The sequence below is a fragment of the Podarcis vaucheri genome (genome assembly GCF_965113315.1).
Source record: "Podarcis vaucheri genome assembly, chromosome: 1".
NCBI classification, from domain to species: domain Eukaryota; kingdom Metazoa; phylum Chordata; class Lepidosauria; order Squamata; family Lacertidae; genus Podarcis; species Podarcis vaucheri.
Window position 1 is genome coordinate 23,305,420 of NC_138759.1, and position 20,945 is coordinate 23,326,364.

The 20,945-nt window shown below is 43.7% G+C and overlaps 1 protein-coding gene across 1 annotated transcript in view; it reads left to right on the forward strand.

Annotated features, from left to right (window-relative positions):
- The window catches only part of ITPK1 (inositol-tetrakisphosphate 1-kinase), a 136,311-nt gene that overhangs the window by 91,786 nt on the left and 23,580 nt on the right, over positions 1 to 20,945 (forward strand). Inside the window, exon 4 of the mRNA XM_082233928.1 lies at positions 4,570 to 4,687. Within this exon, the coding sequence (XP_082090054.1) occupies positions 4,570 to 4,687 (118 nt within the window). The remainder of the gene's footprint in view (positions 1 to 4,569; positions 4,688 to 20,945) is intronic.

The window sequence follows — 20,945 nt, forward strand, 5'->3', positions numbered from 1 at the left end:
TTGGGTGAGCAATCAAGGAAGTGCCTATGCTAGGCCAAGTGTGATCGATTTCCTTTTTTTCCCTTCAGCGTACAATCATTCACCCCTTTAAAGTATAACTAAATCGAAAGTTGACAGGACATGAATTTGGAGTATGCCACCCTCCGGTAACTGATTCTCTAAACAGACACTCCCATTAGCCTTTGGCCTTGGCACCAGAAAGCAGTGCATGGTTAATGAAAACAGTGCAGGACAGGAATGGGGAAATAGACACAGGAACAGCAACTAGTTTCTGAAAGAGAGAGAGAGAAAAAAATGGTGCTGGTAAGGCTCGCTAAGTAAAAAGCTTGGGAACAGTGGCACCATAGAATCAAGTCCATTTTATGCTGTTTTCAAGAGACAATCCAGAGTCCTTGCCACTCACAGAAGGGCTCCCTCTGTTTGTGGAAGGGACCGAGGCCCAGCAGAGGCTTCCACTGTGGGGAGGGAGGGGGTACTTTTGCCATTCCCCCCTTCCTCCTTGGACTATTTCCTACATCTTTCCAGAGAGCATCCCAGTTCTCTGAAGCAGCTTTTCAAAGGATGTTCAAGAGAAAGGAGGGACTGGAATAAATATACACCATCGCCCTTTCTTCCGGCAGCAGCATCCCATGAGTGGAGTTCGTCGTTAAATCCATGCCTATATTTTTATTTCACTACAGGTCAGAAACGGGCACTCATTTTAACATTTTTCACCAAATGAGATGTCTCAGGTTTGCAGAGTGCTGTAGCCTTTGCTCTAAAATGAGCAGAAATGCCCTCTGTTTGTGCTAGCCAGCCCATAAGTGAACTCCCATTCGCAGTAGGATTACCGTTGCTCTATATAATCTTCATTCCCCATGCGAAAATAACTTGAGCCACTCTCCCAAGAGATGTAGCATTTAGCTAGCTGCATAAGGTGGTGCGTATTCTGAACCAGCCTTTACTCTGTAGGCCTAAGTGAAGGAGAAATATAGAGTTGGAGGAATTCAAGGTCAAGCTAAAAATAAGTAATGCCTTAATATAGCCATTTTATTTTGCTGTTGCTCAAAGGGGCATTTCCTTGCTGCTTTTTTAATTTAAAAAAAGAAAAGCTACATATTTCTCTCAGTGACATGGTCACACAGCTCCTCATTTATAGCAAAATTGCCAGAATCCCAAGATGGCTGTATATCTAGCTCCTTTCTCCCCAAATGTAAAAAGAAGGTTAAAGAAAGCTTGTTCCTAGTAGCACAACAGGTCCTTTGCTGTATTTTTTTAATAGCTGAAACTAGAATTGTACAACATTCTTTGGAATTATCTCTGTGGTAGGTCATTGTCCGTAAGGAATCAAAGGCTAAAAGCTAGTGTCTGCCTAGCTAGTTTCTTGAAATTATCTTTCATCCTGTTGAAAAGGTAGTTTCATTAGCTTTAGTGTACATCTAGAAGTTGGTTTGTTTACAACTGAACATTTTAAGCCTACTATTTTGGGATTTGGAAGGAGGGGTGATGCTGAGAGTGTCGTCCTTTTGTTTGACTCTCACCTACTCCTTTTGCCAGGAGCAGTTGGTTTTCCTCTCTCCTTGCGTTTCTGTGGAATGAGCCCCATCTAGGGATTTGATGAATTAAGTCTGTTTTCCAGACTTCAGTTCCTGTTGGAGTACTTGCTCTTGTTAGAACTCCTCCACTTAGGCAATTAGGGGGTTACTCTGGAGATGGAGAGTTTTTTATCGGCCCTTTATGGGTAGTAAAGGAAAGCTAGGGCTTAAATTAAGACCAAGCAACCTTTCGGAAAATCGCAAGACGCCGTCATTACGTCTCAGGCTGTGCTTCTGTAAAGTCTAGTTACCATGGGTTGTTTTGTGGCTCTTTGATATCTCAGCAAAAAAATTAAATGCAAAAATAATTCAGACAAGATTCACACGGATAGCTGGTTTTGTGCCCAGGGCCAGTGCGTCACAAATAATAATTCTTGAAAAGTTCTTTTTTATTTTTTTTAAAAATACTTTGATTAAATGACCAATCAATACCAATAATATGTGTTTTTAAAGGAGTTTAAACAAAAGACAAATAGAATATCTTATGAGGGGTTGCTTGCAAACTGGGAAAATTGTTGTGGGTACCACACACCCACAAGCCACCCATGGACACACCACAACTAAGTTCACATAGCATCCTATTTGATACGCTACAATAGAATGCTTCTTTCAAGCTGGATTGCAGGAAGAGGAGGAGACCCTGTGGGAAAGCCTTTATGGGTATTGTTTCTAGAAAAAGAGGTGCTGGAAATCACCATGAGCACCTCCCTCTTTCTCTTAGAATGGCAATGAAGAATTCTTTGTTGTTTTTTGGTGTGCCGATAGGCTCACTCATATGTCTTACTAAACAACGGTATTGAAATCCAAACAAAGGGCAATCTAGGTCTGTGTTTCTTTTGGTTTGGCTTGTGTGTAGAAGATAAAGGCAGAGGGACACACCTACAGCATCTGGGTCAGGCTGATCTTAACCCAAGAACGCAGCCCTTTCATAAGTTTTATACGGAGGTGCATGTAATATGATTGGTATGTTTGATAAAACAGGCAGATGAAGTGGTGAAAATGTTGGTTAAGGCAGGCAGAACAAGTGAGAAAGTTGAAGTTTTAGGATCATCGGAGAGGACTGGCTTAATTTCGAGATCAAGAGACCATTAGTCTGACACCTTAATCAATGAGAGATGATTGGGATGCGTAGTTGTCTGCGCAGTGGAATCGAGTGTTTCTAAGCATTTTCGTAGACTTTATTTTTGTTTCCCTAGTATACACAGGAAAATAAGTGTATTTCCTTTTTTCTTTCTTAGTGTGGGTTGTGACTTTGCTGAACACTGTGGTTCTGGATTAATCATTATCGTAGGATGTAATATACTGGAGGGACGCGGGTGGCGCTGTGGGTAAAACCTCAGTGCCTAGGGCTTGCCGATCGCATGGTCGGCGGTTCGAATCCCCGTGGCGGGGTGAGCTCCCATCTTTGGTCCCAGCTCCTGCCCACCTAGCAGTTCGAAAGCACCCTTAAGTGCAAGTAGATAAATAGGTACCACTTTACAGTGGGAAGGTAAACGGCGTTTCTGTGTGCTGCGCTGGTGCTGGCTCGCCAGAGCAGCTTCATCACGCTGGCCATGTGACCCGGAAGTGTCTCCAGACAGCGTTGACCCCCGGCCTCTTAAGTGAGCTGGGCGCACAACCCTAGAGTCGGACACGACTGGCCCGTACGGGCAGGGGTACCTTTACCTTTTTAATATACTGGAAACCCTGTTGAGCCTAAGATTAGCCACACTTCCTGTATCCTATAAAGCTTCAGGTAGAACAGGGATGGAGAAGATGTGGCTGTACTCTCACCCTCCCTTGTCATTGGTTGTTTTAGCTACAGCTTATGGGGGTTTGAGTGCAGCAACATCCAAAGGCCCACAGGCATCCATCGCTGAAGTGTGGGCTTAGCAGGACTCGCTGTATGCCTTTAAGCTCAGACATCAGACTGATTTTAGCAGATGTGGTGTGGTCCCTCACAATTTGGATGAGCCTTCTAAACCCATGCCAACAGTAATCTCTTAAGGGCCATAGCAATTCTATTCAGCTGTACAGATGACGTTGACTTAAGAAGAGCTATGCTGGGTCAAACCAAAATCCCATCTAGTCCACATTCTTGCTTCCCACAGTGACCAGCCAGACACTTCTGTGAAATCTATTAGCCATTGATAGGCTTCTTCTTCTTCTTCGCTGCAAATTTATTGATTAATTTATTGATTGATTTATCTGTTGATAGGCTGCTCAAGCACTTTGCAACTTCAGTTTTTGAGCATCTTGGAAGCCGAACGATTCAGAACCCAAATGCCGAAAACCCAGAAGTGAATGCTTCCGTTTTCGAACGTGCCTCAGAAGTTGAACGGCTTCCGAGGCGTGTTCCTCCGTTTTTCTCAATGGAATTGAGAAATCCAAAACATCCATGACAAATGACCGACCAACCTCTGCTTTAAAACCTCCAATGAAGGAGAGTCCATCACCTCCTGGGGGAGTCTGTTCCACTGTATCCTCTGGCCAGGAGTGCCCTTCATAAAATACTGGCGGTTCTTCTTCCAAGTATGTAGGCTGCACCCCACCCTCATTTGAGTCTTCAGCCAGACCCCACAAGGCAATGGGTCATTACGGTGCCTTGAATGCCCCTTGATAATGGCCATATGTGGTTTGCGTGTTTGTATTTCTGATCACTCTGATCTGTTGGTGTTCAGTACATGGGACAGTTCGGCCAACGTTTCAAGGAAAAATATTTTTTACACCTAATGTATATTTTTAAATACACAAAGCAAGAGATGCTATAGACCTCGCCCCTCCAATTTTGGTTTGTAGCCGGCAGTCATAGCTTCTCTTACCTGAACAATTGCTGTTTTCAGAACAGCAAGATGAATTCGTGTGAAATATGAAATTCAGGAATTGTCAGTGTCTGGTAAGCTGAGCTTTTAGTGTCCTCTGTTGTGGCACTCTTATTCCCATCATGCATCTAGATTCCAGCAAATCATTTACCTTCATATGTAACATTTTGTGCCATATTTCTTCATTCCCATAGGAGTATATTGATGCTCACCCTGAAACCATAATTTTGGACCCCCTTCCTGCTATCAGGACCCTGCTGGACAGATCGAAGTCTTATGAGCTTATTAGGCAAATAGAGACCTACATGCAAGGTAAGTCGCTAGCATTTTTCACTGGTTATTTGAGTGTGGAGGAGGGGGCTGGGATTGATACCTGGTTGGAAAGGTAGTCTTCATTCATTGATGGCTAAGTTCAATACTGACAAATCTAACTACTCATCATTCATATCTGGATCTATCAAGCCACATTGAACTTTTGTTTTGTCTATTTACAACTTAAGACAATGATTGTCTTTGCCTTTCACCAGTAAAAAAAAGAAAAGGTGCTATATTATTTGCTTTATTCTATCTGTTTCCTACACAGCTCCAACCCTTATACTAGCTATCTTAATACAGGTGTTGCACCTGCGTATAGGCCTTTGCCCTGAAGAAGCCCCAGAAAGCTCCTGTTACTACCACATTTGGCATGAAATAGCACCAGAGACCTCTATCCTGAAGTAAACCATGCAGAGCAAGTCTGAGGAGGAAGGGTAGAAGTAGGGCTTTTTGTCTACTGGAACTCACCAGAACTCAGTTCCGACACCTCTCAGGTGGGCGCCATTGCTATTCTTAGAGAGCAAGGGAGGTGTTCATGGTGAGTTCCGGAACCTCTTTTTCTAGAAAAATAGCACCGGGTAGAAGGATGACAACAGTACATCTCTGCCAATCAGATTGCTCAGTTACAAAGTGAACGCAACGGGCCACTGGGTGGCCATTATGAGAACAGCAGGCTCTTCTTATTTGGGGCAGATGAAAAGATTTCGGTAGCAAATAATTAGGACCTTGAGTAATATTGCAGAAGCATCTTATCTAGCTTTGTGGGGTTGCTCATTGAACCTTCAGTGCTGGAAAATATTGTATCTTTAAGGGGCTATTCTCAAATTTTATAGATAGATATTTACACACACGAATGCTCAGAGTGTGTCACCCTTTACACTTTTTAAATTTTTTTATGGAAAGCATTTCACATTTTAATAGATGAATTGCTGTTCCATGATTTTGAGCTGCTACCTGCATATTTATTGCATGGTTTTGCAAAATGGGATGAAGTTTACCTGTTTGGCTACAGAAGTGTGGAGGGGATCTTTACAGTGGCCATTTTTCAAGTATGCTGGTGGTGTTAATTGTTTGAATTACTATGTATGTTTTTCTTAAGACGAGAGTTATTAGAAAGGGTTGAATGATTGGTTAGAGGTGAATGAAGCATAAAGTGATGAATCTGCTGAGGTTAGTGCTGCTTGAGTTGACATATTTCATTTCATTTTCATTTTTTGTCTTGTACATGTAGCTGATTTAGGAATAGGAGCTTTTTCGTGCTCAGTGCAGTAGCAGTTTTCTTTGAAGTATGTCATCTTGTCCCATTACACTAATTTTATCTTTGCTCTTCAATGAGGCTGTGTTGCTAGCTATGCAAATGAGCTTATTGAACTTCCTAAATAAAGTGCATGCCTTTGGGGCAGGAAATTGAATACATATTAAGGTATTTTCATAAAGGTACTGTAAGAAAGTGTGCAGCTTGCAGGCAGGCAGGATTCTGTTCCAGTATCTCTACTAAAGGAAGGTTTTATGATCTGTGTTTACCTGAAAATCTGTTCAAGGTTGACTGTGCTTACAAAATGAATTTGTAAGTAGATTTTATTCTAAAGATTAACAGATTGCAATCCTCCTGAAAGGTTCTTTTTAATGGAAGTAGGCCAGCGTGTTGTAGTATCTTAAAGACTAACATGTGTATTGTGCCATAAGCTTTCATGGGCCAAAGCCCATTTATAATGTGTCTGATGAAGCAGGATCTAGCCTGCCAGTAAGTTCCATGTGGTTGATAAGCCCAAGAGACAGGTCCCTTTCATGGAATATACATGTGACTCCCTCTCTGGTTCTGTTCAGACAGACCATAAATTACAAACTGCTTTTAACTGAATGGGGCTGTTGGTCTACAGTGTTTTAACTCTTGCTGTTTTTATCTATGTCAGGCACGTCCAACTGGTAGGTCGTGATCTGCCGGTAGATCACTGGATGTCTGGGCAGATCACTGGTAGATCACTGGTTCCCCTCAAAGAAGCTCAACAAGTTTGGCTCCCCTAAAAAAAGCTGAACATTTTAGCCCTGCACCTCCAAAGAATGTGACTTCCTAAAACTCAACAACTTTGACCTGAACCCCCCAAAAGGGGGTAGATCACTGCCAGTTTTTTACTCTGTGAGTAGATCGCTGTCGCTTGGGAGTTGGCCACCCCTGATCTACGTTATATTGGGTGGTTTAAATATATTATATCTTTTGATTTAAATAGTTGCTTTTTATTGTTTTAACTGTGAACTTCTCTGACAGCTCCTTTGGCCCTGAAAAAAGATGATATATAAGATTACTTAAATTGAAAATGTGTGTGTTGCATTATAGCGAACGTTGGCCAAGTATGGCCACCAGGGCCAGTCCAAGACACTTTGCTGCCTGAGGCAAAGGACAAGATGGCGTCTCCCTCCATTACATTTACAAAAGCCAACCAGACTAACAGCTGAATCTGAGGGCAGCAGGGTAGCTTAGGGGGGTGCCAGTCTTCTGACACACACAGCTCTGTCTGCTTGCTGCCCCTCAGTATCTGCTCCTTGAGGTGACTGACCACTCATGATCTCACCTCTTCCTCTTAAAAAAATTGTTAACAGCAAAAAAAAAAAAAAAAAGGAGGAAAAATACCCTTTATGGTAAACATTTCTTGTATAATGATCTTACGAAAGTGTGGTAGGGTTCAGTCCACTGTACGGCCAAAATTGATCAAGTGGGAGATTATACTTAAGCTTTGGAATGCTGCTACTTTAGGGACATGCTGCCACAAGAATTCTTTTCCTCCTGCCAAAACACGATCTAAAGAATTGTGCTGCCTGATTAAAGAGCTAAACCCTCGTAACTCCAGGGGTATTACTCAGTTCTTTTACATAATAGTATCGGGTACAACTTAGGATTCTTGCCTGACATCTCTTGAAAAACAAAATGACCTTCTACCAAACAGATATTAAATTAATACACCCCAGTTTTTTCACACCCACAACTAACTTGCAACAAGGGACTAACTTTTAAAATATTTGCAATGGAGGCCTGCTTTTGTTTCCCTCCTTCTTATTTAAAAAAGCCATTGAAGTTCCGTGGACCTTCAGAGTTCTCTGGAACACAGTCTTAAAACAATTGCTCTTGTTCAGACATTTAGTTACAGTGAAGTGCCAGCTGTTTCTGTTTTATTTATTGCACTGTAGACACAAGAGGATTGTGAGGGCTGCGTTAAGTTGTGCCCTGTTATCCAAAGAAGGATTGCTTGCTTTATCACAGTTATGAATTGAGTATTTTCTTAGATAATCCTGTCACTGCTGTGGGCTATCAATAACTAGCACTCCTGTGCTAGGATTGTGTCATGAAAAGCAAGTACAAGATAAATGGAATTACCCAGAGTGCCGCGTTCTACCTGTAGCTATTTTCACCCTGTTGATTAAATCTAAAGCTACATTTTGGGGCTACATCTAAGAAAGAAAGAGCTGCTTCGTGATGCAAAGGGAAAACAGATTAAAGAATTATTGCCTCCTAAATTGACCTCTTGTTCTCTCTTGCATGCTTCCCTTACCCACTCATCATTCGAGTGATTCAGGAAAGCACGATAAGAGCAACATTTTTTTAATAATAATATTTCACGGCTGACTGAGAAATATCTAGCTACTTCTCTTTCTAAATTAATTGCAATGCCTTTCCTTCAGCAAAGATCAGCACATTATTGAATTTGTGTCTGGGGCAACCCAGCCTGATGGGCAAAGTATAAATATTATTATTGTTGTTGTTGTTGTTATTTGTGTGGATCTGGTTAAGTTAGGCTCTACGACTGCTTCATTTTTGATAACTGCTGTTCTTTCTCTCTCTTTCTCTCATCGGGTTTCTTGACTGTTCTAAAGCCTCCTTTTATTTCTGATAACTAGGGCTGGTTCACCTGAATAAAAGCTGCTGGAACAGTTTCTCCAAAATAATGGAACTAACAGCCAAGTGTGCCTGTGATCCGAAGAGATCCTGACCCTTTGACAAAGCAGAATCCCTTACTCAGTTTCCCCATCTGGCTGCAAGCTCTCTGAACTATATTGAATTCCAAATGCAGCCTTGGAGGTTTCCCCAACGTTCAGGATTTTATCCGGGGTGGTGGTGGTTGTCAGCAGCAGCAGTGTAATGGGCTCCTAAAAGGCTCTCGGGTATGCATGTGGAGCACTTCATATTTCCAGTTGGATCTTGGCATATGTTTCGGAATAGGGTACCAATTATACTACATCATCTAGCCCAAGTACACTTGACTGAGACTGCAAGCAGATCTGCAAGGTCTTAAGCAGGTAGCAGAGCTAGTAAAGGGCTCTATCAGATATCCTTCTCCCCAGATGAAGTTAGGGGGTGAGGGGGTTTCTGTCGGCAAAGTGGTGCGCCCTATTGCTGAGTTGCACTAGTGGCTCAATCCTCGGGGTTTTGCCACATCTCCTGGCCACACCCCTAACACCCACATGTTAGGCATAGACATCTGCAGAGGGAAATCCTGCATGTGTAGGCTTCCCTGGGAGCTGGATGTGTGTGATTGTCTATACTTGTAGGCATGGATGTCAGGGCCAACAGCACAGCCCTGTTGTCCCTTGATTGCATGGCTCCCTCTTTCTATGAAGGGGTCCAAAGAGAAAGCAGTAAAATAGCACCCCTACAGAATACTTTGTCTGAAGTAGCTACTCCATGTTGATCCTGCAAACTCAGTTTGGAAAATGCTATTATATTTGGGTTTGGTTTTTGTTTTTTTAACCTCTTACTACCTGTAACTGTATTTCCTGCAAGGGAAAACTTGACTTTTGCAGCCCTGTAACATTCTGGGATTGCAGGGTTTGCAACGCTGCAGGTAACCTGATTTCATAACGTTTCTAAACTGAGAATGCTCTCAACTTTTTATGGGACTAAGTCTTTACTGGCTTGAGTGACCAAGAAAGGTCATGTTTGTTTCCAAAACAAAGCTGGTTTGTTTTTAGATTTGCTACTTATTCTGATTTATTTTCCAACTCCAAAAGTTTCCATAGGCACAACTCTAAAAGATGGCTGACTAGATAGTGTCAAGGCAGTTGTTTTCAGTAAATGTATGCCTCTTTATTTTTACCCCTTTCTCCTTCTTCCCCCTCTTGTTTCTTGTGATCCAGAAAAAATACAGTAGAGGAGAAAGGGAAAATAGGCGCTGAAGTAAGGCTGTGATCTTGAGAAAGGTTCAGATTTCTTAAATGGTCAATTTTGTTATATTACAGGGATGCCTTTTAGTAGATGTGTAGGCTTCTTAGAACTGCATGCATTTCATTTCTTAGCTCCTTCCCAAGGTAAAAGAAAAAGGTGAAGACATACTTTCCCGCTGTCACTAAGTGCACACACTTTCATAGCGGCAGGCTTTGATTGAAACCAATTTTCACTATCTGAGCCATTTCCAACCATTTTCAGTCCTCCTCGTTTTGATCTTGCAGGAAGCCAAAAGCATATGAGCTGGGTTTTCAAAGCACTCCATTGCGATTCATAATTAAGTGCCATTTTGGGGAAGAAGAAAAATCAATTATGGTGGTTTGCAGCAGGTTCTGACCTACCGAGTAACAAATAGCTCGAGCCTTTTCCAAAATAGCAAAGGCAAATCCTCTTTACTCACTTTCCCCTCAAGAATAGGGATCGTGGCCCTCCAGATGATAGACTGCAGCTCTCATGAACCCCGGCTAGCATGGCACTGACGATGATAGAAATTATTGTCTGAACAACTTTTGGAGGACTAACAGTTGCCCATCCATTATCAAAAGGATGATCTACTATTCCTGTCCTGCTTCACATCTCCTGGGGTTAAGTTGAAAACCAGTTGTGATAAGTGGCCCAAATCTAGACCACCTTCTCCTTCTCCTCCTCCTCCTCCTCCTCCTCCTCCTTCTTCCTTTGAACAGGAAGAAACCCAGATGGCTGAATCAGATGATCTTGTACCACATACTTGATCAGATAGCTAAAAAGCCAGAGGTGTGGAGTGGTGGTGGTGGTGGTGTTGTTTTAAAGTCTGTCACATTCAGAGGTACTCCACTTGAAAAGACTTGCCCATCAAAAAAAGCCTTGGCAGCTTTGCACATTCAGTGGAATAAGCACAGCCATGTTGCGGGGGAGACAGAAACAAACATTTGAGCCTTCGATTTTTTGGGAATGTAAGCGGAAGGCAAGTTCCTTGTTCAGTGGGTATTGGCTGAAAAGGATGGCTTTTTCTCGCCTACTAGTTGGCGGTGGAGGGGGGAGGGTATCCCTCCCATTTTTCCGTATGGAAAGTGCTTATCCTTGTGAAGCAGAGCAAGAAAGAAAGATCATCTCCTTCTAAAACTACTTTGGTACATTAAAGAAAATAGTAAGCAGTGTTGACCAGCAGACAAACACATTTGCAGCAAATTCATTATTCATGGAGACTGAAGAAACAGGTGCTGGGGACAGGATGTTCTTTCAACAATGACAAAATAACTGCCTGGGAATAAATGCATCCTATTACATAGGATTGGGAGCAGCAGGGAGGGGAGAGCTGATCTCTCTTTTTCATTCCGAAACAAGCTTTCAGCAGAGCCATGGCTTGGGGCTCTCACCTGATTAAAACGCAACTGATAAATAAACTTAAGAATTTTCTAGTCATTTAAAGCTGAATATATTTGCACATGAATAAACAATTCCTAGGGTAAAAAAACAAACAAACAAACAAACAAACAAACTACTTTTGTCTTGGGAGTAGGTCTACACATGTGAAGGGGCCATAGCTCTGTGACAGATCACAGACCAGATTCAATTTCTCTCATCTCCAGTTAGAAGTACCAGGGAACAGATAATGGGAAGAACCTCTGCCTGATCGTAGGCATGTTTGAAGACTCGGGGGGACCTAGTGCATTGGGGTGGTCAGTTCTCTGTTGACATTTTGTGGGTGACATTTTAAATGTAATTTCTCCCAGATGCCTTCTGAATATAGGTAAAGGAACCCTGGGCGGTTAAGTCCAGTGAGAGGTGACTGTGGGGTTGAGGCACTCATCTTGCTTTCAGGCTGAGTGAGCTGGCATTTGTCCACAGACAGCTTTCCGGGTTATGTGGCCAGCATGACTAAACCGCTTCTGGCGCAGCAGGACACCGTGACAGAAACCAGAGTGCACGGAAAGGGATTTCCACAAGACATCAAACAACCAGAAGTGCCCCCTTTGACGATCAGGTGGGAGTGGGGGAGTTGGTGTGAGGCTTTCTCTGAGATACTCCGATTCCAAGCTGATTACACCTTTTTAAGTGAATAACAATACCTTAAACATGTTCAGAACTATCACGTACAGTGGTGCCTCGCAAGACGAAATTAATTCGTTCCGCAAGTCTCTTCGTCTTGCGAGTTTTTCGTCTTGCGATGCACGGTTTCCCATAGGAATGCATTGAAAATCAATTAATGTGTTCCTAGGGAAACCGCCTTCAGACCAGGTCCGGGGACAGTCTGTCCCCGGACCTCTTCTGAAGGCTGGGGGGGGGGGACAAGGGCTTTTCTTCCCACCCCCAGCATTTTAAAAAACCCCGGGACAGCGGAGGACTTCTCCGCTGTCCGGGCGATCTTAAAATGCTGGCGGGCGGCATTTTAAAATCGCCCTGGGACAGCGGAGGACTTCTCCGCTGTCCGGGGCGATTTAAAAGCCCCTGGGAAGGCAGGCAGGGGGGACAAAGACTTTCGCCCCCCGCCCGCCTTCAGAAGGTGTTCCCGCCCCGCCGCCCGGCTTCGGAGCATCGTTCCGAAGCCCGGCGGCAGCGGGAGGAGGCGTTCCCGCCCCACCGCCCGGCTTCGGAGGAGGTCCGAGGACAGTGGGGAAGACGCGCTGCGCTTCCCCGCTGTCCCGGATATTTCCCTATGGGCTGTCGTCTTGCGAAGCAAGCCCATAGGGAAATTCGTCTTGCGAAGCGCCTCCAAAACGGAAAACCCTTTCGTCTAGCGGGTTTTCCGTCTTGCGAGGCGTTCGTCTTGCGAGGTACCACTGTAGTACTATATTCAGAATGCATGGGACGCGGGTGGCGCTGTGGTCTAAACCACTGAGCCTCTTGGGCTTGCTGATCAGAAGGTCGAATCCCCGCGACGGGGTGAACTCCCATTGCTCTGTCCCAGCTCCTGCCAGCCTAGCAATTCGAAAGCACGCCAGTGCAGGTAGATAAATAGGTACCACTGCGGTGGGAAGGTAAAGGCATTTCTTAACTACTAGGAGTAGGATTTTATCTGCAGTGTCACCCGCTTTGTATAATAATTTCCCTTTGGAGGCACCAACTATTTTGGTGTTCAGCGGATGGCTAAAAACTCACCTATTTGCTCAGGTATTCCTGGGCCCCTGGTGTTTTAAAATGCTAGTTGTTGTTGTTTTTTTAATTAATGCTTGGATGTTATAGGATGTAATTCAAAACTTAGGAAACGCGTTCCCTTTGTTCCACTGCAGTATTACTGCACAGCAGCTGTTCAGTGTTTTCTTCTTTTCTTGGCAAGAAATAAGTTGCTGGTACTCATATGTTGATAAAAGTGCTGAAGGTGCCAGCACAAAATGGCTGCCACAAAAAGCAGAAAAAAGTGGTGGCGGCGCTTCACACCAATGAGTTCTGTCACAAAAGAAACACTGCAGCTTTTACATGCTAACCCCTTGGGGGGGTTTCTTTGTATAAAATCAGACCAGTTCTGGTGTTGAAATAAGAAAGGATAACACAAAAACATTTATGCAAATATTCTAGATACATTTATATAGAAAAGGACCCCATTCTGGTAATTTGGGGTGATGCGTTAAGTTCTGTCTAGCCAAACTTTCTGAAAGCTAAATTCTGAGCCTGTAAACAGCTGAAAAGAAAAACAAACTGAAGTCTAGCAAGGGATACTAAATAACTCAGACAGAAAGGAAATAGATTGTCTAATAAATCAAAGCCTATTTTATACAAGCCATACTGGACTATGGTGAGAAGTGTCCAGATTGTTGAATTTAGCTGTGTTTCTTCTCTGAAAAGCAGCCAGAATGTCAACGCTCTCTTTGATTTACCTTATATTGCAATTCAGAGTCTCTTGTTAGGACAACATAAATTCAGATGAATTAAGCTGTCATGAAGCAAATTCCAGGTTTGCTGCTCTGCCATTTGAAGGAGGGGGTTAGGCTTGTTCCTGCCCATTGAGGGTCTCCCCCCGCCAATATCTGAGGTGACTTCCTAACACACAAGTATCAAACTATATTTCCGTACTTAAGGTTCCTGATAGCTGTGCAGCTGGAGACTGGCATTTATGGACTACTGTTACACTGGTCTCCATTATTTTTCTCTGCGCCTGTCATTTACATCAAGGCAGCAAGTTAATAAACATACACACAAACACACACATATATATACATACATATATATATATATATATATATATATATGCTTTCGTAGATTTTCACGGGTACAGGAATGCAGGTTTTGGTGTCTTCGGGTGTATTCCCGTGTAAGAGTTGGGGTGTCTGGGCGACGTTTCGACGAGGTCTCACTCGTCATCTTCAGGCTGGTGCTTTCGGCTTCTTGTTACTGGAACAGAGCAGAATCTGGTGTTTGAGTTCCTATAAATACTGTTGAGGGGTGTGGTGGATATATATCCCTAATCAGAAACGAAATACATAAGAAAAGATACCTACTAAACCAAACCAACAAAGATCTGCTCACTCTTCACCTCAAACTCTGTAACAAAATCCACCCTGCACTCTGGGACAAATGCAAACAACTAGCCGTCTGGAGAGCTGAAACTGAGACCTCACATAAGACAGACAGACACACCAACAAACTCTACAAACTAGAGAAACGCCAGAAGCCCAGCCACCCTCCACAACAACCCATGAAACAAACAGTACATAACATATCAGACAGGATCCTCACCCAAACTGAAACCAAAGTACTCTCCAAAGGTTTCAACTTTGCAGTCGCCCCGAGACGCATCCCCACGGAAAACATCATATGCGGAGTCGAAGCTAGCCTAACCAAAATCGACCCAGATGAAGCCAATAAAATCAGACTTGAAGTCACCAACATCCTCTGCTCCAGCAAACCACCCAGAAGCAATTTACACAAAGAAGAACAGAAAGCACTCACCAACCTGAGGAAAGACAACAACATAATCATTCTCCCAGCAGACAAAGGCAATGCCACTGTTGTGATGAACACATCGGACTACCAAGCAAAACTATCAAATCTACTCCAAGACCCTACCTACCAACCTATAAAAACAGATCCCACCACCTATCTGGAAAAAACCACCAAATCCAAAATAAAAGCCTCTCCTATCAGTGAAGAAATCCAGCTAAGAATCATCCCCAGAGAAAAATCATCCAGATGCCCCAAACTCTACGGTCTCCCCAAGATACACAAAGAAGGAACACCACTCAGACCAATAGTCAGCTCCATAGGCTCACCTCTACAAAATCTCGCTAAATTTCTCGCTAAGCAACTTCAGCCCTATGCAGAATCCATCGCTTCACACGTTACTAACTCCTTCCAGTTCATAGAAACAATAAAGAAGCAAAACCTACATCCCGATGACCTACTTGTGAGCTTCGATGTTGTATCTCTCTTCACTCAAGTGCCCATTAATGAAGCCTTGACAGCCATTCAAAACAAATACAATCCCCCCGAATACATCCTGGACCTGACCAACCACTGCCTAACCAACACGTACTTCATCCACAATGGACAAAGATACAAACAGATAGAAGGAGCACCTATGGGATCACCCCTCTCACCTGTCATCGCAAATTTGTACATGGAACACTTTGAAACCAATGCTTTAGATAAGTCAGAACACAAACCCAAACTTTGGCTCAGATATGTTGACGACACCTTTGTAATTTGGCCACACGGGAAAGAAAAACTAGATAGCTTCCTCACACATCTCAACAGCCTACACCCCAAAATACAATTCACTATGGAAATAGAAGACAACAACCAACTCCCCTTCCTTGACGTCCTAATCTACAAAAAAACCTGATGGCTCCCTAGGACACACTATCTACCGGAAAAAAACACACACCAACCGCTACTTACATGCACAATCACACCACCACCCTGCACAAATAAACTCCGTAGCCAAGACTCTCATCTCCAGAACCAAACGCCTGGCTGACAAAGACCACTTGACAACTGAGTTACAGAATCTCTCTAATGTGTTAATCGCCAATGGATACCAGCAATACAGGGTTACCAAGCTAATCCAAAAAGAAACACCCCCCAAAAACCAAGACACAGAAGAAAACAATGGCATGGCCCTCCTTCCTTATATCAAGGGCACTACAGATAAAATTAGCAAAATCCTCCATAAACACAATATCAAAACAGCCTTCTGCACCAACCAAAAAATAGCCAATATCCTCAGAAACCCCAAAGACAAAATCCAGTTGGAAAACCAAGGGGTCTATGAAATACCCTGCAAAGTCTGCCCAGCCACGTACATTGGACAAACAAACAGACGAATAAATGCACGTATCGCAGAACACAAGAATGCCGTCAAAAAAGAAGAAAAAACTTCCTCTCTTTTCCAACACATGAAAGAAACAGGACACGAAATTAATTTTGCAGATTCCAAATTGCTCTTTAACATGGAACATCACCACAAGAGAATAATCATGGAAGCCATCGAGATAGAGAAACACCCTCACAACATGAACAAGCGTGACGACACGTCCCGCCTGCCAGACATCTGGAAATTAGCCCTCCCCACAAAAACCGACACCAGAACCAGAGGCACACAGAACGCCGTCACCAATCAACCACACCAGACCCAAACCCAGACCCTCTCCACAGATAAATTACAAACTCCATCCAGTAGCCAAACTATAGTGGCACCTCCGGATGCTGCACCCCCCTGCAATCCCTACACAGATCTGGCTGGCACAGGGCACAAAACCACAGCTCGCCCCTATACACGAAGCCAAGCCAGAGCACAACTAAATGCAGCACAGCCATCTTCGAAAAACTCTTCACAAGCTCAAGAGGTCAAGACACGAAAGCTTTAGCAACTAATCCACACTTAATGACCCACCTAAGTGGTATTCAGAATATCACTCATGAAATCACTCAATATATCCCTCAAGTAATTAAGGAACAAAAGAAGAAAAGGCACACTAATCTAGGAACTTCCTCTCTGCCCAGAACGTTGGAGGCTATACACCACACCCCCTCAACAGTATTTATAGGAACTCAAACACTAAGATCCTGCTCTGTTCCAGTAACAAGAAGCCGAAAGCACCAGCCTGAAGATGACGAGTGAGACCTCGTCGAAACGTCGCCCAGACACCCCGACTCTTACACGGGAAGACACCCGAAGACACCAAAACCTGCATATATATATATATATATATATATATATATATATATATATATATGCAGGTTTTGGTGTCTTCGGGTGTATTCCCGTGTAAGAGTCGGGGTGTCTGGGCGACGTTTCGACGAGGTCTCACTCGTCATCTTCAGGCTGGTGCTTTCGGCTTCTTGTTACTGGAACAGAGCAGAATCTGGTGTTTGAGTTCCTATAAATACTGTTGAGGGGTGTGGTGTATAGCCTCCAACGTTCTGGGCAGAGAGGAAGTTCCTAGATTAGTGTGCCTTTTCTTCTTTTGTTCCTTAATTACTTGAGGGATATCTTGAGTGATTTCATGAGTGATATTCTGAATACCACTGGGTGGGTCATTAAGTGTAGATTAGTTGCTAAAGCTTTCGTGTCTTGACCTCTTGAGCTTGTGAAGAGTTTTTCTGAGAAGATGGCTGTGCTGCATTTAGTTGTGCTCTGGCTTGGCTTCGTGTATAGGGGCGAGCTGTAATTTTGTGCCTTGTGCCAGCCAGATCTGTGTAGGGATTGCAGGGGGGTGCAGCATCCGGAGGTGCCACTATAGTTTGGCTACTGGATGGAGTCTGTAATATGTCTGTGGAGAGGGTCTGGGTTTGGGTCTGGTGTGGTTGATTGGTGACGGCGTTCTGTGTGCCTCTGGTTCTGGTGTCGGTTTTTGTGGGGAGGGCTAATTTCCAGATGTCAGGCAGGCGGGACGTGTCGTCACGCTTGTTCATGTTGTGAGGGTGTTTCTCTATCTCGATGGCTTCCATGATTATTCTCTTGTGGTGATGTTCCATGTTAAAGAGCAATTTGGAATCTGCAAAATTAATTTCGTGTCCTGTTTCTTTCATGTGTTGGAAAAGAGAGGAAGTTTTTTCTTCTTTTTTGACGGCATTCTTGTGTTCTGCGATGCGTGCATTTATTCGTCTGTTTGTTTGTCCAATGTACGTGGCTGGGCAGACTTTGCAGGGTATTTCATAGACCCCTTGGTTTTCGAGCTGGATTTTGTCTTTTGGGTTTCTGAGGATATTGGCTATTTTTTGGTTGGTGCAGAAGGCTGTTTTGATATTGTGTTTATGGAGGATTTTGCTAATTTTGTCTGTAGTGCCCTTGATATAAGGAAGGAGGGCCATGCCATTGTTTTCTTCTGTGTCTTGGTTTTTGGGGGGTGTTTCTTTTTGGATTAGCTTCGTAACCTTGTTTTTCTGGTATCCATTGGCGATTAACACATTTGAGAGATTCTGTAACTCAGTTGTCAAGTGGTCTTTGTCAGCCAGGCGTTTGGTTCTGGAGATGAGAGTCTTGGCTACGGAGTTTATTTGTGCAGGGTGGTGGTGTGATTGTGCATGTAAGTAGCGGTTGGTGTGTGTTTTTTTCCGGTAGATAGTGTGTCCTAGGGAGCCATCAGGTTTTTTGTAGATTAGGACGTCAAGAAAGGGGAGTTGGTTGTTGTCTTCTATTTCCATAGTGAATTGTATTTTGGGGTGTAGGCTGTTGAGATGTGTGAGGAAGCTATCTAGTTTTTCTTTCCCGTGTGGCCAAATTACAAAGGTGTCGTCAACATATCTGAGCCAAAGTTTGGGTTTGTGTTCTGACTTGTCTAAAGCATTGGTTTCAAAGTGTTCCATGTACAAATTTGCGATGACCGGTGAGAGGGGTGATCCCATAGGTGCTCCTTCTATCTGTTTGTATCTTTGTCCATTGTGGATGAAGTACGTGTTGGTTAGGCAGTGGTTGGTCAGGTCCAGAATGTATTTGGGGGGATTGTATTTGTTTTGAATGGCTGTCAAGGCTTCATTAATGGGCACTTGAGTGAAGAGAGATACAACATCGAAGCTCACAAGTAGGTCATCGGGATGTAGGTATTGCTTCTTTATTGTTTCTATGAACTGGAAGGAGTTAGTAACGTGTGAAGCGATGGATTCTGCATAGGGCTGAAGTTGCTTAGCGAGAAATTTAGCGAGATCCTCTCTTTTCCAACACATGAAAGAAACAGGACACGAAATTAATTTTGCAGATTCCAAATTGCTCTTTAACATGGAACATCACCACAAGAGAATAATCATGGAAGCCATCGAGATAGAGAAACACCCTCACAACATGAACAAGCGTGACGACACGTCCCGCCTGCCTGACATCTGGAAATTAGCCCTCCCCACAAAAACCGACACCAGAACCAGAGGCACACAGAACGCCGTCACCAATCAACCACACCAGACCCAAACCCAGACCCTCTCCACAGACATATTACAGACTCCATCCAGTAGCCAAACTATAGTGGCACCTCCGGATGCTGCACCCCCCTGCAATCCCTACACAGATCTGGCTGGCACAAGGCACAAAATTACAGCTCGCCCCTATACACGAAGCCAAGCCAGAGCACAACTAAATGCAGCACAGCCATCTTCTCAGAAAAACTCTTCACAAGCTCAAGAGGTCAAGACACGAAAGCTTTAGCAACTAATCTACACTTAATGACCCACCCAGTGGTATTCAGAATATCACTCATGAAATCACTCAAGATATCCCTCAAGTAATTAAGGAACAAAAGAAGAAAAGGCACACTAATCTAGGAACTTCCTCTCTGCCCAGAACGTTGGAGGCTATACACCACACCCCTCAACAGTATTTATAGGAACTCAAACACCAGATTCTGCTCTGTTCCAGTAACAAGAAGCCGAAAGCACCAGCCTGAAGATGACGAGTGAGACCTCGTCGAAACGTCGCCCAGACACCCCGACTCTTACACGGGAAGACACCCGAAGACACCAAAACCTGCATTCCTGTACCCGTGAAAATCTACGAAAGCAAATATATATATATATATATATATATATATATATATATATATATATATATATATGCAGGTTTTGGTGTCTTCGGGTGTCTTCCCGTGTAAGAGTCGGGGTGTCTGGGCGACGTTTCGACGAGGTCTCACTCGTCATCTTCAGGCTGGTGCTTTCGGCTTCTTGGTAACAAGAAGCCGAAAGCACCAGCCTGAAGATGACGAGTGAGACCTCGTCGAAACGTCGCACAGACACCCCGACACTTACACGGGAAGACACCCGAAGACACCAAAACCTGCATTCCTGTACCCGTGAAAATCTACGAAAGCAAATATATATATATATATATATATACACACACACACACACACACACACACATACAGTGGTGCCTCGCAAGACGAAAATAATCCATTCCGCGAGTCTCTTCGTCTAGCGGTTTTTTCGTCTTGCGAAGCAACCCTATTAGCGGCTTAGCGGATTAGCGGCTATTAAAGGCTTAGCGGCTTAGCGGCTAAAAGGCTATTAGCGGCTTAGCGGCTTAGAAAAAGGGGGGGAAGCGGGAAAAAATCGGAGCACTCACAAGACTTTTTCATCTTGCGAAGCAAGCCCATAGGGAAATTCGTCTTGTGAAGCAGCTCAAAAACGGAAAACCCTTTCATCTAGCGGGTTTTCCGTCTTGTGAGGCATTCGTCTTGCGGGGCACCACTGTATATATATATTGGGTAGGAGAGCAGAAAATAATGACAATATATTTCACATCTGGCAACCAATGTGCCGCTTTGATTTCAGATAGTACATGGGTAGAAGAGTCTGAAAATCCTGGGACACAAATTTTCATAGCCCTCTAGCAACTACTGTGCCTCATTTACCAGAAGTAATGTATTTAGTATTAATTCTGAAAGTGTATACTCAATTCTGACCAAACTAAGCCTTCTGGTAAATAGCTGCTAGCGGGCCATGAAAATTTGTGTCCCAGGTTTTTTTGACACTTCTGCCCATGTACTGTTGGAAACCAAAGGGGCACATTGGTTGCCAGAAGTGAATTATTTTTCCAGCTCTCCTACCCCACTAATAGAATCAAGGCTTGGACCAGAGGTTGGTGGCCTTAAAGTACTTCTATCAACGGCACACCAACGAGGTAGAGAGGCTTCTCTGT